This window comes from Anomalospiza imberbis, chromosome 2 (assembly GCF_031753505.1).
Source record: "Anomalospiza imberbis isolate Cuckoo-Finch-1a 21T00152 chromosome 2, ASM3175350v1, whole genome shotgun sequence".
Classification (NCBI taxonomy): domain Eukaryota; kingdom Metazoa; phylum Chordata; class Aves; order Passeriformes; family Viduidae; genus Anomalospiza; species Anomalospiza imberbis.
Window position 1 is genome coordinate 31235641 of NC_089682.1, and position 13753 is coordinate 31249393.

A 13753-nucleotide genomic window follows, 5' to 3' on the forward strand; every position below is an offset into this window, starting at 1 on the left:
AAAAGCAGTTAACTTTAAAACAGCAGCATTTTTTTATTGCTTTGGGTATTCTACCTCTCCAGAGAACTTGAAAATCATACAAAGGCCAAAAAATGGACTAAAGTAATACTCTCATTTTCAGTCACATAATAATTTTAGAGAAAGGCTGTTAAAAAAAAAATAAAGGTACCATTATCCTCTTCAGAGATCCCCTACAGTTGTTGAGAATCTGCAGATCAGGGTATTTTTTTTTTTTTTTAGGAACTAGAAAGTCATTAAAGCAAGTGTGTTTTAAATAATAATATTCCCTATTTCAAGTAGTTCCATGAAGGAGATGGACAGTCTTATTCACTCAGATGAACAAAATGGTAATGGAGAAACAAAAACGAGAAGGGATTGCTCTGTTTCACAGGCTATCAACCCAGGAGCTCCCAAAGATCAGATTTAATGACTGATGACTGAAGGTCTAAATGTTCCACATTAGACAACTACAGAGCATCAAAGCCTTTCAAAAGCTTATTTAGAGAGTTAGGGAGGAAGTCAGGGAGAAAAGGACTATTTCACTCTCACAAGGAGAAAGGGAGTAGGTGACTTTCTGGAAACCAACTGGCAGCTTCTAAAACACACTGTTCTTGGGAGTCTGTTTTGACAGAGGTCAGAAAAACCATCTTCTCTGGACCATCAGGAATTCACACCACTTTCTTAGCCTCTGTCCTACTAAAAAGTACAGCAGAACTAAGAAAAACGAGGCCTTAAACTACCCCTGACATTGGTATGGGATTGGAAAAGACTGAAGAAAACAACATGATGATTTTTTTTAGAAAACATTTCTGAGCAGAACAGTCTCTGCCTACAAAAGCAAACCTTCTCCTGCAATGTTTTCTTGTTGTGGCAGACACTGCCTTCCAAAGGAAGGTCTGAAGGAGCCTCAAGAAGAACTTTTGGCACACTCACACTGCTGAAGTGTCTGCATAGGCAAAACAAAACTGACGAGGTCAGGCAAAATACATTTTAGCCTGAATTTGCATTTAACTGTCACCTTTGATAACCCTCAGCAGCAGTCACTACCAGGGTCAGAGAGACCCCCCAAATCACTGCCACAGGAGCGCAAGCACCAAGGCAGCACCCCATCAATGCACAGCAACACCTGAAGGGCTCGTCCTACCTTGTCTTCAGATGGACACAGATACAAATACTGGAATGTGGCAGTAATATTCTTCGAGAACCTGGGCCCAAAGACATCCTTGTCTGTTCCGAACTGGTGCCGGGACTGGCGGACGATGGAGTCAATGACGTACAGGCCCGGCACTTTGTACTCCGGCTTGCACTGCAAACAGCACAGAGACCCTGAGTCAGGCAGGGGCTCCACAGCCCCCTCAGAGCCCCCCTGCAAACCTGCTCTGGGGCTGAAGCACTGCTCTGCACCCCAGCCCCTTCCTCTTCCTGCCCAGGCAAGCATGAACTCTGCATTCCCTTGAAATACCTATTGTCTTAGTGACAATTCATTAGAATTCAGCACCTCCAGGTTCTTCCCCAGCTGCTGCAGGGAAGGTGGGAAATCTCACAATTTACTTCTTTCCTCCCCTCCTTAATGTATTGTGGAAAACTACAATGTGGAACTTACACAGACAAAGGGACACCTAAAAAAACAGAATTTCCTTTCTCAACCCCTAAGTAACAGAAGCCTTTCTGGTTATTTACTAGCATTATTAGCAATATCCAGCAAGGCATGCAGATAGTTTTATCAATAATTTTTTTTTAGCTTTTTACCTTTTTGATAAACTTCTCCACAATCTGGACAACATGCTTGTAGAGCTGGAAAATAAATACATCCATTAATTTATCGTCTCCTCAGCAGTGTCACATCATTTTAGAAGCATTTTAACTCTTTGTGCTTACTACCACTTTGGAAAGGCTACAGAACGCTGCAGACACATTTCAAAAAGCAGAATGTTCCCAAACTGAGAAAAATATTCCATGGGGGAAACCCAGACCCAAGCCAGAAGTATGTCAGTGTGCACACAAGGCACAGAGCTTGCCAAGTACCTAGTGAAAGCTTTCTGGATTCGTTTTCTCTGCAATCCACACTGGTTTCACATGTTAAGGTGCAGTTGCATCCTGCAGTATTTAGTTTTATTACACAAAAACTACAACACTCAAGTGGGTGTAGCATGAAAAAGCGACGACTCAAAAAAATCAAGCTGGCATTTTGCTCCTAGTCTAAAACCAAGGAATGATATTCACCACCCACTTGTTTCTAGACAACAGCCTTAACAGCAACTAGAATAAACCATCCTCGAAGCTGAGATTGGGAAATCCTGAGTATTTACTTACAAGTGAAATAATAAAACATTGCTGCTGTTACAGTTTCATCTTTGTTTTGTTGTACTTTACCTTAATAGCTTTAATGGCAGCTTTTGTGATGAGAATCATCTTTGCTCTGGAAATAGGAGGTTTCATCTCCATCAGTGAGAAGAGCTAAACAGAGAAAACAAACATTAAAAATGTATTCTGAAGTTCAGCAATTAAGCAAAAACAACATTTCAGGTGGGTGACTTGATTGCTGCCATCCCACACTGTGCATGGCCACGCTGCTGGCTGGCCCTGGGAGAAGTGGCTGTTTCACAAACCCAAGGAAAGCAGCATTTACCAGGTTACTGCTAAAAAGAACTGCTTCAACTGCTCTGCACACTTGGCTGCCTTACCCTCCAAATGGCTCCCAGGGGAAAAGTTCACTCCTCAGGGAGAACGTTTGCAGAAGCTATAGGTATTATATGAAGTGTATAGAGGTTTATATGAAGTATATAGAAGCTATGTGTCATCATTATAGGTGACATTGGTCGTAACTGAAAATAAGCATTAGCTCCACGTTTCAGAAACTGAGGGAAACCAGAACTGCACACAGAGATGGACACAGAAAGCTGAGCATGCACACATAATTGTTTTTACCTTGAAATATTCCTCACAAATCACAGAAAAAATTGGTTTGTGTTACATAATTCCATTTTCGTCTTCATCATAAAGAAAAAATTGAGCCTTTGAATGTGAGTAAAAAATGTCATCAATTATTTGTCACACATCACAGTAAGAGAATCAAAGTGTCTTCATTTGTCAGTGTAATGGAAAGTAAGATGTGATTTAAAACCTTGTCTCTTATGTTATTAATTAATTTAAAGTTCCAGGACTCTGGTGAAGTGACCAACTTACACAGATTTCCACTGTCTTAGTTAAGGGAAAAAAACATCAATGAAGGAGATAAAAAAAACTGGCCAAGTACTCAGAGACAAGGGAAGTGCTAACAGGGCTTTGAGCTGCATAAAAGGAAGCCTTACACCTAGAAAACACCAAGAGTAGGAAATTTACTTTCTTATTTTGTATTTACTTTCTTAATTTGATTCCTATTCCAGGAGATAGGAAAGAAGAAAAACTGTCCTTCCAGACAGTGGTAGCCACATGCCTTTTCCAACACCAACACAAGACCATGACTTTTCATTATTCATCCCCACAAAATGCAAGTTCTTGTGCCAGAACGTTGGGGTTTTAAAGCCATTTCAGCTGTAAAGAGATACTTCAGCTAACATCCCTGCTTGCTGAGAGATCACAGTATGGACAAATAAAAACTGCCAGAAAAAACACAGAAGGAGAACGGGGTCTCTTAGCTGATGGGGTTAAAAAAAAAAATTCTAAAGCACTTAAGTCTAAACTGAAAACAAGTTAAGTGCAGAGACTCTTGATGAACAAAGTCTGTGCTATTATTAAAATTCAGGAAAATCTGTCTGAGGAGGTAATGAAAGGGGGGGAAAATCCAAACTCCAACCACCAAAAAGGCTCAAAAACTGAGATGGGGGAGGAAGAAAAACAACCAGCATTAGGACTGCCACTCCATATCCCCTCTTTTACCCATGAAGAAGCAAGTGGTTCCTCCAGGAAAGGATCCAGTCCCACAGAAAGAGAACAAAGGAGCTGGTGTGGAAGCACTGCTTTGATGTTTGTATTTCAGGAACACAAGGAGAGACCCCGAGGAAATTGGGAGAGCTCAGAGCAGGGCCCAAGGTGACAAGAAACGAGTGCAGCAAGAAAATAAAAAGAAGTGTCTTAAAAGTATCTCAAGCAGGACGTTGCAACTGGGGGAAACACAGAAAAAAATAAAAACCAAGGACACATAAACTGCCAGGGAGAATGAAGGCACATATACATGAGTGTGTATATCTATCTTATCTATCCATCCATCCTGCTCTTTTCACCTCATCCACCATCTCTTGGAATTTCACATCAGAATTTTGCTCTTTTTTGGAAATTACCTAAGATCTTAGTACACCAAATAATTATTTATAGTCAATTTTTATGTAATTCTCGATATATTACATGTGTCAACACCATGTTTTAGCGATGGCTACAGCTAAAATTTAGCTCCCTTCCTAGTTCCTCATGGCTTCTCCCTTTTGGAACGGGGAGCTGCTCAAAAGACACCCCACTACTTCCAGCTGCATTTCTTCATCTAGACCTGGATCATCTTTCACACACGTTTCCCAAACTAATATACAAAACAGTCACCCAAACACTATTTTCAGAGGGCTATTTCACAATAATACATCCAGTTTCTCAAAGGACACCATGATCAACTCAAGGAACAACATGGACACAAAAATTTACACTCTATTTATGAAAAAAATAAAAAAAGGAAGTAGTATGGAACAAAGGCAAAGAAAATTTACGGCTTGAGAGGTTTCCAAAGTCCTGCCTCACAACAGGAACCCGTGCCTGGAATGCTGTGACCTGCTAGAAATTACTTTCTGCTTTTACTGCCCCTAACTGCCTGTTCACAGGATGCAGATACAAAAGAAGTAGAGGTGTTCAAGGGTATTAAACTGAAGCCACAGTACAAAACATGGATTTAAGAGTATTTCTGGGTGCTTCTCCCAGCAGGATGGAAGTACATGGTGAAGTATCTATAAAGCCAGGGATGCAAAAGGCAGAAAATTCACCTACTTAATTTCAGGGTAAAAATGCTATTAAACCACAGCAGGACAGCAAAAGGGAGACCACGCAGAGAGTGACTGTCCCCAAATGCAGAATGAGTGTGAAATGCAGGAGCTCCACATGGGGCAGAGTGAACAGAGACCTTCCAACTCCCACTGTGCCCCTGCTCCAGCCCAGGAGCCCCGTGAGGTGCCCAGGGACAGGTAATGGCACAAGGAATAGGGTGCTGATGGCCTTTACTTCTCAGTCTTTTGAGCAGCAAAATATTAATTTCTCTCATTCTACAATTAATGCCCTGTGATGTTTATGTGGAAACCTGAGAACAAGGGGTTTTGAAGTAAAAGGGAGAACTGCTACTTTAAAATTTACCCTTGATGTATGATCTTAAGTCCATCTGTTTTAAGTGTGAGGTAACACAGTAAAAGTACCTTTTAGGACTGACTTTGAACTGACTTCCTTGGCTTTGCCCTCTTGCTCAAGTGTCTGTGCCATAAAAAGGTGTCTTTATTTACAAATAAAGAGCTGTGAGCCCATTTCATACACTCACTACACAAACCCCAGAGCACAGCAGCTGCACAGAGAGGAGCACGAGCTACTGAACCAGACAGTGGTTAGTGATTAGTGGATATCAAGCACCCAGGTCATTGTCAGGACACCTCATTCAACCTCCCCTTCTCCAATTTCCAGAGCAGTCTAACATGCCCTCAACCATTCCAACACGCCTTAGGTGTCCAACAACCCTTCCCAAAGCAGGCTCCACATTCATTCACTGTCTTTTAGAATGTATTTTATTCATGCATTTAGAAACCACCCGACCCAGCCAAGCACCAGTGACTTACAGACATAACTGCAGTTGCTTGTTCCTGTACAGAAACAAAGGGCTCGTGGAGGACACGACAAACAAATATTGCACTGTTTTGTTAATAAAACACCTTTACTGTTAATGCACGACCAGATCTCTAAAAGGAATTCTGTCACTCTATACATTTTCCTTCCCCTATAAAAGTCACTGCTTCCTTACCTCTTCAGGTCCCCGTTCTTCCTTAAGGGAAGGAGAAGGATCTGTTGCTAAGCTGTATCTCAGAAGATCAATGCAAGTTTTAAATGCTTGACCACCAGCTGTGAAGCACAGCAAGTATTAGGTGCTGCTGAAGGTAAGAGAACACCATAACGTCCAAAGCTGTCAGGATGCATTCTTTGGAAAATAAAGTGAGATTTGATTTTGACCAGATATGACCCCCAGGCAATGAAGCTTAATAGCACTTCATCAACTAGGCTACTTCTGTGGCCTAAAAAGACCATTCACAAATCCTGAATCACTGGGGAGAAACATCTTCACAAAAGATACTCATATGAAAATGACATCACGCAAGTGCACAGAATGGAGTTTTGTTTTCTACTCATGTGCTCTGGAAAGGCAGCTTTCGGGATCGGCGCGGGGTTCTTTTGTCCAGCACATCTCCTGGAAAGCTGCCTGTCTCACTACTTCTCTTACCAGGAATCCCTACCAGAATGTCACAGCTCCCAATGTTCCTGGAAACAAGTTCAGGGCAGAGGCAAGAGACTCCAGCCAGATGCTGGTAGCTGTGTCCTTCTCCTTTTCTGTGCACATGGAGCCTCACTGGTGATCCTGAGCTCCAGTAACTGCTGGAGAACCACTGGGAAGGATATCCTGCTAACCTCTATTTATAGCTCCTCAGGACAGAGGGCAAAATAAAGCTTTGCCATTGGCAGAAAACAGCCACACTGGATCCAAACCTCAACTGTCCAGCACCCTAAGGATGGGCAAACAGCAAAGAAGGAATGTGCAGCTCCAGCTTTAAATAAACAGCCACCAGCACCGTTAATTTGTTTGCCTCTAGGCACTTTTAGGTGGGGTATCAATTGTTTCAGGGGTACACATTAACGACTGAGACACAGGACTAAGTGAATGACATGCATTACTCAACACAAATAAAAGATTACAAAACAGGAAAGTTGACTTTATTCTACTTCCAGCAGCAAGACTGCAGAAAAAAAAATCTTTATTTCTAACTTTTATAACCTGTAAACTATGCCTCAAGCTTTCCAGATTAAAGAAAAAGACAGGCATCCCCTAAACTAAAACATTCCAAGGATTTATATGGCAGATGTGTGGGTTCAGTGGGGGGGTTGTGTTTTGCAGGTGTGATTTTTAATTTTTTTTTTAAGAAAAATATTTGCTTGTTTTCTTAAAACCATGTAAAGTTCTGTCCCATTATCCAGTTACCTTTTGTGATTTACTTATACCATATCATTACTGTAACATAACATATATAGCACATGAATTCTAACTCATGGAAGTAAACTCCTCAGAGAAAACACACTCCACTACAGACCTGTCAAATCCCACCCATTCAGCTGGCAGCACCTGCTCAAACTACAGCTGCATGAAAAGAAAGCAGCCAACACAAAACCCCTGCGTGCTCCTGGAGAAACATGAGGACTTGGATGGGGACATTTATTGGCAAAGGTGCACTCAAAATGCAGGTCCAAAGAACAGGATTGGCGATGGCACCACAATCCAACATCAATTATGCATCCCAGGAGTTCCCACCCGCTGCCAGAGCCAAACTCGCTTCTCTCCCTCCCCAAGCCCTTCTGCCCAAGAGGGGACACCAACCCCACAGCTTAGTGGACACCAGGTTTACAGCCACGCTTTGAACTTGGGCCCCCACCATCTGAGAAATTGCCACCAAATCCAAACCCTCCCAAAAGCTCCAAATAACGGGACCACCTGACGGAGTGAGTGGCATCTCTTCTTTCAGGCAGAGCGGCAAAGAGCTGGCAGGTGCCACCTCCAGGGAAGCAAAGCCAGCAGGGAATCACTTCTAGCACACAAGACAAGCGCAGCACCAAACTGCAGTTGGAGCTGCCATGGTAAAACCACAATTCCCTGGCTACAGTGGCACTGTACAGCCAGCAAGTGCAGGAATTCCGGGCCTCTAGGGTATTCTGTATTCCTCTAGGGTATTCAGTAGCTGCCCCATCTTCACTGCTGAAGCTGTTCCCCTCCCAGTAAAATAATTAACTCTTCAGTGACCTGGGAGTGGCACCCTGAAGGCCTCACAAATGAGCTCTCCCAGGCTGAGCAGCCTGTGCTACCCCCACCGCTGTGGGAACACCACCCAGAGCTTTGCTACAACTGCTCTGTCCCTGAGAAAGCCCAGAAAGGAACAATACCTGCCCGTAAATCTGACCCTCCTCACAGCTCTGTCAGCCTGCGTGCTCTGAGTGCACAGCCCCAGGCAACACGGGTGCAAAAGGAAAGGGACCAGTCTGAGAACTGGACTTTATGCCCTGCACAGCACCACAAACACCGCTCCTGAGAGGGAACAGGGCAGGAAGCACGCAGCCCCTGAAGCAGCCCCTGAAGTTATTCGTGTGCTGCTTCACACACCAGTAGCTGCACAGAAGCACTCAGGCATACAAAGGACCGCAGAACAGGGATTTTAGCGAGTGCGCTTCTCTCCCCCAGATCTGAGATCCAACTGAAACCCAGTGCTTTGCTCCCCCAGCAGCCACACAGCAGGATTTGTCTCAGGATTCCTAACTGCACCGAAGGAAGGCATCCCACCATTCCTACGTGGAGAGGAAGAGGTACAGATCCAAACACGCCCGTTGCCAGGACACGGATTAGTCACAGGATCCCCAGAAGCACCACTTCTGCTCTGCAGCCACCCTTCAGCACCAGCAGTGGGGTTACTGTCTGACAGGCACGGGGCACTGCCTGCACCACTCAGGTCTGGCAGCAGCACTGCTCTGCCAGGACCACTGCTCATACTGAGGCAGGAAATTAACAATATTGCTGCTCCCTCTTTCTATCAACACTGAAAATGGCACACGTGTGTTGTTTTAATTTTTTGGGGAAGGTGGCTTTGCACCCTGCCATCCCACTGGTTCAGAGCTGCACAAAACTTCCAAAACACTGGCAAGTAAACAAAGCATTAACAGGAGCTGCATGCTATCTACTTTTCCCTTTGCTCTAGCACAGTTTTGGTAGGATGAGGGCATTCTCAGGTGTGTGTTTGACAAAGCCTTGCAGAGAGTGAGCCTTACACGGCCTGAGTCCATCACAGGGGAGCAGCTGCCATTCCTCCTGTTTCTGTTCAACAGGCAGGCACAGCCAGCCAGCCTCCAACACGAACCTGGAAACAGGAACAGGCTCTGGCTCAGCTTCAAGTGACTTTCTGTCCACGGATGGTCTGCAAAGCAACACTGTCCAACTGAGGCAGAGGTGTAGCTAACAGTAATTAATAATCATATTGAAGTTACGTGTCAAAAACTTTATGCCGCAGAGGCCGAATTGAGTTGCTACATATTATGCAAAAAACAACCACGGTCCTCTTTGCTTCCAACTCCTCTCGACTGCCGAAGAAATAAAAAAAAAAAAAAAAACCACACCAAAACAAAACAAAACAAAACAAAAAAAAAAAAAAAAAAAAAAAAAAAAAACGAAGAAGACAAGGAGGGACCTTCTGTGCGGTAGGAAAGGTGAGTGAACGCTTTCCAACCTGTCCAGCCCCCAGAACTGGGATCGATGCCCGAGCCCCATCCCAGACGCCGTTCCCAGAGAGGGATGAGCCCCCTCCCAGCCCTCCCTCCCTCTGCAGCCTCTGCCCGTGCCGCCGCCTCGCACCGCGTCTCTCTCGCCAAGCCACTACCGGGCAACGCCAGTCCCGAGCAGCCCGCGTGACAGCGAGCCCGCCTGGGCACCCCTGCCAACAGGGATCCGGCCCGGGAGCCCGGGATGCCGCTCTGCGGCGCTGCCAGGAGCAGAGCGAGGGAGCAGCGGGAGCACGGAGGCCGGCGGGGAGGCCCGAGGCTCTCCCCACCGCCGCCCGCCGCGCAGGCCCGGCCCGGCCCGCGCGGGGCCCCGCGGAGCGGCCCGGCCGCGCTCGCCTCCATTTTGCCCCGAAGCAGCGCTCTGCGCCCGGCGGCAGGCACGGGCCGGCGCTCCCCGCGCAGGCCGCAGGCAGCGGGGCCGGGCCCGGCCGGAAGCGCGGGGAGCTGGGGGACGCGATGGCGGCCGCCGTGTGTCCCCCCCCGCCCAGCGCGCCGCGGCCCGCGCTTCGCCGCCCGCTCCCCGGCTCCCACCTCTTGGTTGAAGGCGTTCACGGCCTCCATGTCGGCGCTGGCGGCGGGAGGCGGCGGGCGGGGCGGGCGGGCGGCGCGGCAGGGCCGGTCGGTGCCCTCAGGGCGCGGCCATGATGGCGGCGGCCATGGCGGGGCTCGCGGGCAGCGCGCGGCCCGGGCCGACCGCGCGACGGGCGGGGGGGGGGGGGCGGAGGGGGGGCGCGGTGCACGCCGGGATCGGCCGGGCCTCCTCCCGGCCCACGCGAGAGGTTGGGCGGGAGGGATGGCGGCACCACGTGACCGCTCGGCTCGGCTCGGCTCCGCGCGCGCGCCGGCGCCATGCCAGCGCCACCCCCGCTGTGGCGGGGGCGGGGAGAATGGCGGCAGCGGCGACGCCGATGCCCTCAGCCGCTGTCACCCTCACCGACACTGCCCCAGCCGCCGTCCCGGCACGCCCCACAGGCGCCGCGGTTCCGCCCCTCAGAGCAGGCCGCGGCTGCTGCGGTGCGGCCGGGCCCGGCTGGGCTCGGCTCGGTTCTTCTGAACTCGGCTCGGTTCGTCTGAACCCGGCTCGGTTCGTCTGAACCCGGCTCGGTTCGTCTGAACTCGGCTCGGTTCGGCTGAACCCGGCTCGCTTTGGCTGAACTCGGCTCGGTTCGTCTGAACTCGGCTCGGTTCGGCTGAACCCGGCTCGCTTTGGCTGAACTCGGCTCGGTTCGTCTGAACTCGGCTCGGTTCGGCTGAACCCGGCTCGGTTCGTCTGAACTCGGCCGAGTTCGGCTGAACCCGGCTCGGTTCGGCCGAACCCGGCTCGGTTCAGCTAAGCTCGGCTCACTTGCCCGGGCTCAGTTCAGAAGAGCTTTAGGGCAGCTCGGTGGGTACAATAAAATTGAGCCCTAGGGCACAATGAAATTGCGGGTCCCTCAGTGCTTTTCTGTGGGATGTAAGCACGGAGTATTTAAACCTGAGAAGGAGTAATCAACTTGCGACTGATCAACTTGTAAACATTTTTGGTTTTGCAATAGACTGGTAAAAAAAATCTAGTTGTATTGCATTTGAGGGAGGAGAAAGAAATCCTATGCAAGAGACAGCTCTTAGGTCGAAGATGATAACAGATGATAAAGATGATTTCCTTGGTTCTCTGGAGAACACTGATCAAATCCTAACCTGGCTTCTATTAAACTTTCCGGGTATTGGGGAGCAAATAATTCCTGAGAGGCTTCACACCTTAGATTTCCAACTTTTTTTTTTTTTTTTTTTTTTTTTTTTTTTTTTTTTTATTTACTGCTCCGCCAGTGCCTGCAGTGGCCAGGAGATGGCCCTGATGTCCACACTAAGAGGGGTAAAGCAGGGAAAGAAGCACAATTTCTCTCTCCCTGAAACTGTCCGAGAGGAGTGTCAGCAAATATCCTGGGCCACTGTGAATTCACGGGATAAAAGATGACTTTGATCTCGTGGCGCACGAGGGGCGCAGATTCAAGAACAAAGTCCAGGAACTCGCTGCTTCACAAAAGATCTCTGTTTCCTGGCTCGGTACGAAGGATCTGACGTGTCCCTGCATTCAGAGGACAAAATCCCTGGGTGTTGGTGGGGCTTTGTTTGTTTTTAGAGCGAGAACAATCCTAACGGCAGTTTGCAGCAGTTTGCTCTGAGATGGTGAGCTCTGGTCTAAAGATTATTTTCCACTGAAAAGGGCTTTATCACCTGTGTTTTTTTTGTCCTGCGGTGTCAGTGCCTGACACAGAGAGCCACGGTCACTGCCCCTCGTGCCCTGCTGTCCCGTTCACCTGCCACTGCCCACAGCGCCAGTTTTTATCACCGCTTTATTTTCGGGATTCGCTTTTAGACCTTTTGCTGTGCTCTCAACAAAAGCAGTCAGCCCTGCTTGCATCCAAAATTCCCCAGGCTGCGTTTCTTTTCAGTCAGAAAAGCGAGTGTGAGAGCACAAAAACCTGTTCCATTTTCTTAGTAATAAAAACACCATTTTATATATACACACATACATATATATATAAACACACCCACTCACGCACAGACTGCACCATGGCCACTCGGCAGATTGTTTTCTATGTGGTGTGCAGAAGGATTCTTGCAGAGGATGATCATTTTTGGGATCCGGGACTGAATTAGATCATCTCAAATCACAGAATGGCCTGGGTGGGGAGGCACTTTAAAGCCCATCCAGTCCTATTCCTGTCATGGGCAGCAGGGGCACCTTCCACTTGCAGGTTGCTGCAAGCCCTGTCCAGCCTGGCCTTGGGCACTTCCAGGGATCCAGGGGCAGCCACAACTGCTCTGGGAACCTGTGCCAGGGAAGGATTTCTTCCCAGTATCCAATCTAAGCCTTCCTCTGGCAACAGGAAGCCATTCCCCCTTGTCCTGTCCCTCTACGCCCCTGTCCCCAGTCCCTCTCCATCTCTCTTGTAGGCTCCCCTCAGATCCTGGAAAGTCCCCTGTGCTGAGTTCATAATCAATCCAAAGGGCTCCTGGGCCTTGTGAGGTCTGAACACCGGAGTCTGGGCAGGGAAAGCAGTTGGAAAACACCTCCGGCGTTGGTGGCGTGCCAGCATCAAACACTTGCCCGCTGGCTGGCAGGAGATAAAAGCCCAGGAGCTATGGAAGGAGGAAGGACACCAGGAGCACCAGGGAGGGCTGCCCGTGCGCAGAGCACTCCCATGAACTCTGCTCATCCCGAGTGCATGCTTCCATGGAATTCTCTTCCAGGTGGGAAGCAGGCTCAGGATGGCTCTGGATGGCTGTGGGGATGTGAGCCCTGTGTGCCCAGTGCCTCTGGCACTCCTGTGCCTCCTGCCACATGAGCTGGGAGACGCTTAATTCACAAACCTGCTTCAGTTCTGGTTGGGTTTTGGTTGTGGGTTGGGTTTTTGGTTTTTTGGTTGGTGGAATTTTTTTTGTTGGTTTAGTTTTTGTTTGTTTGTTTTTTGGCGAGGTAGAAATCCCATCATTTCCAACGTAAACAATTAGTGAAATAAACCCTGCCAAGATAAACATTCCTGTGCGTGTGTGTGGATCTTCTCCTCCTTAAAGAGAGGAAACAAGTCGTGGGATGGGTTTGCTGGTCTGTGTGCTCCTCCAAAACTCTGGAGCACTGCAGAAAGGGGGGTGTCTGGAGGACTCGAGCTCCACATCCCACTGCCACATCTCCTGGAGGCAGTGAAGCTGCTTCCCGGATTTTTTTTTGCTTTTTCCGGATTTTAATGTTCCATTTCCTGTCACAAAGAGCAGCATTTCCCCATGTTGTTCTCCTCCTCCTCTGCAGGCTCATGACTAATTGTCAGTGGCAATTTAGTACCTGCCTCTTTCACAGCACAAGGATTTTTTTTTTTTTCATTTATTTACAGGCCTGGGGATTTTTGTGTGATGAGAAACATACATTGCAAAGGGTTTTTATTTTCTCCAATACATGCATTTCTGTGTTCTGATTTCCTGTAATTCCTCTATATCCACAAATATGGATCATATTAGAAAAATATGGGCAAGCCTAGAGTGGATTCTAGGAAAAATACCTTGCTGTAAGTGTACAAGTACAGCTGGGAATATATTAATGTTGGATACATGTGCTTGTAAATAAGATCTTTTATTTAGATATTTTACTCAATGTGGGGATTGGGACATACTTCAGAAGTCATTACTGCCAACATTTTGGGAAGATTCTTAGAGCTTTTCTGTATTTTTGATA

The 13753-nt window shown here is 47.7% G+C and overlaps 1 protein-coding gene across 2 annotated transcripts in view; it reads right to left on the bottom strand.

Moving 5' to 3' along the window:
- The window catches only part of SCAF4 (SR-related CTD associated factor 4), a 28893-nt gene extending 18640 nt beyond the window's left edge, over positions 1–10253 (bottom strand). For both annotated transcript variants that reach the window (XM_068180391.1, XM_068180390.1), the window contains exons 1-4: positions 10075–10253; positions 2374–2457; positions 1750–1794; positions 1145–1306 (exon numbers count right to left, since the gene is read on the bottom strand). In XM_068180391.1, the coding sequence (XP_068036492.1) occupies positions 1145–1306; positions 1750–1794; positions 2374–2457; positions 10075–10104 (321 nt within the window). In that variant the 5' untranslated portion in view covers positions 10105–10253. The remainder of the gene's footprint in view (positions 1–1144; positions 1307–1749; positions 1795–2373; positions 2458–10074) is intronic.
- Between the last annotated feature and the right edge of the window lie 3500 nt (positions 10254–13753).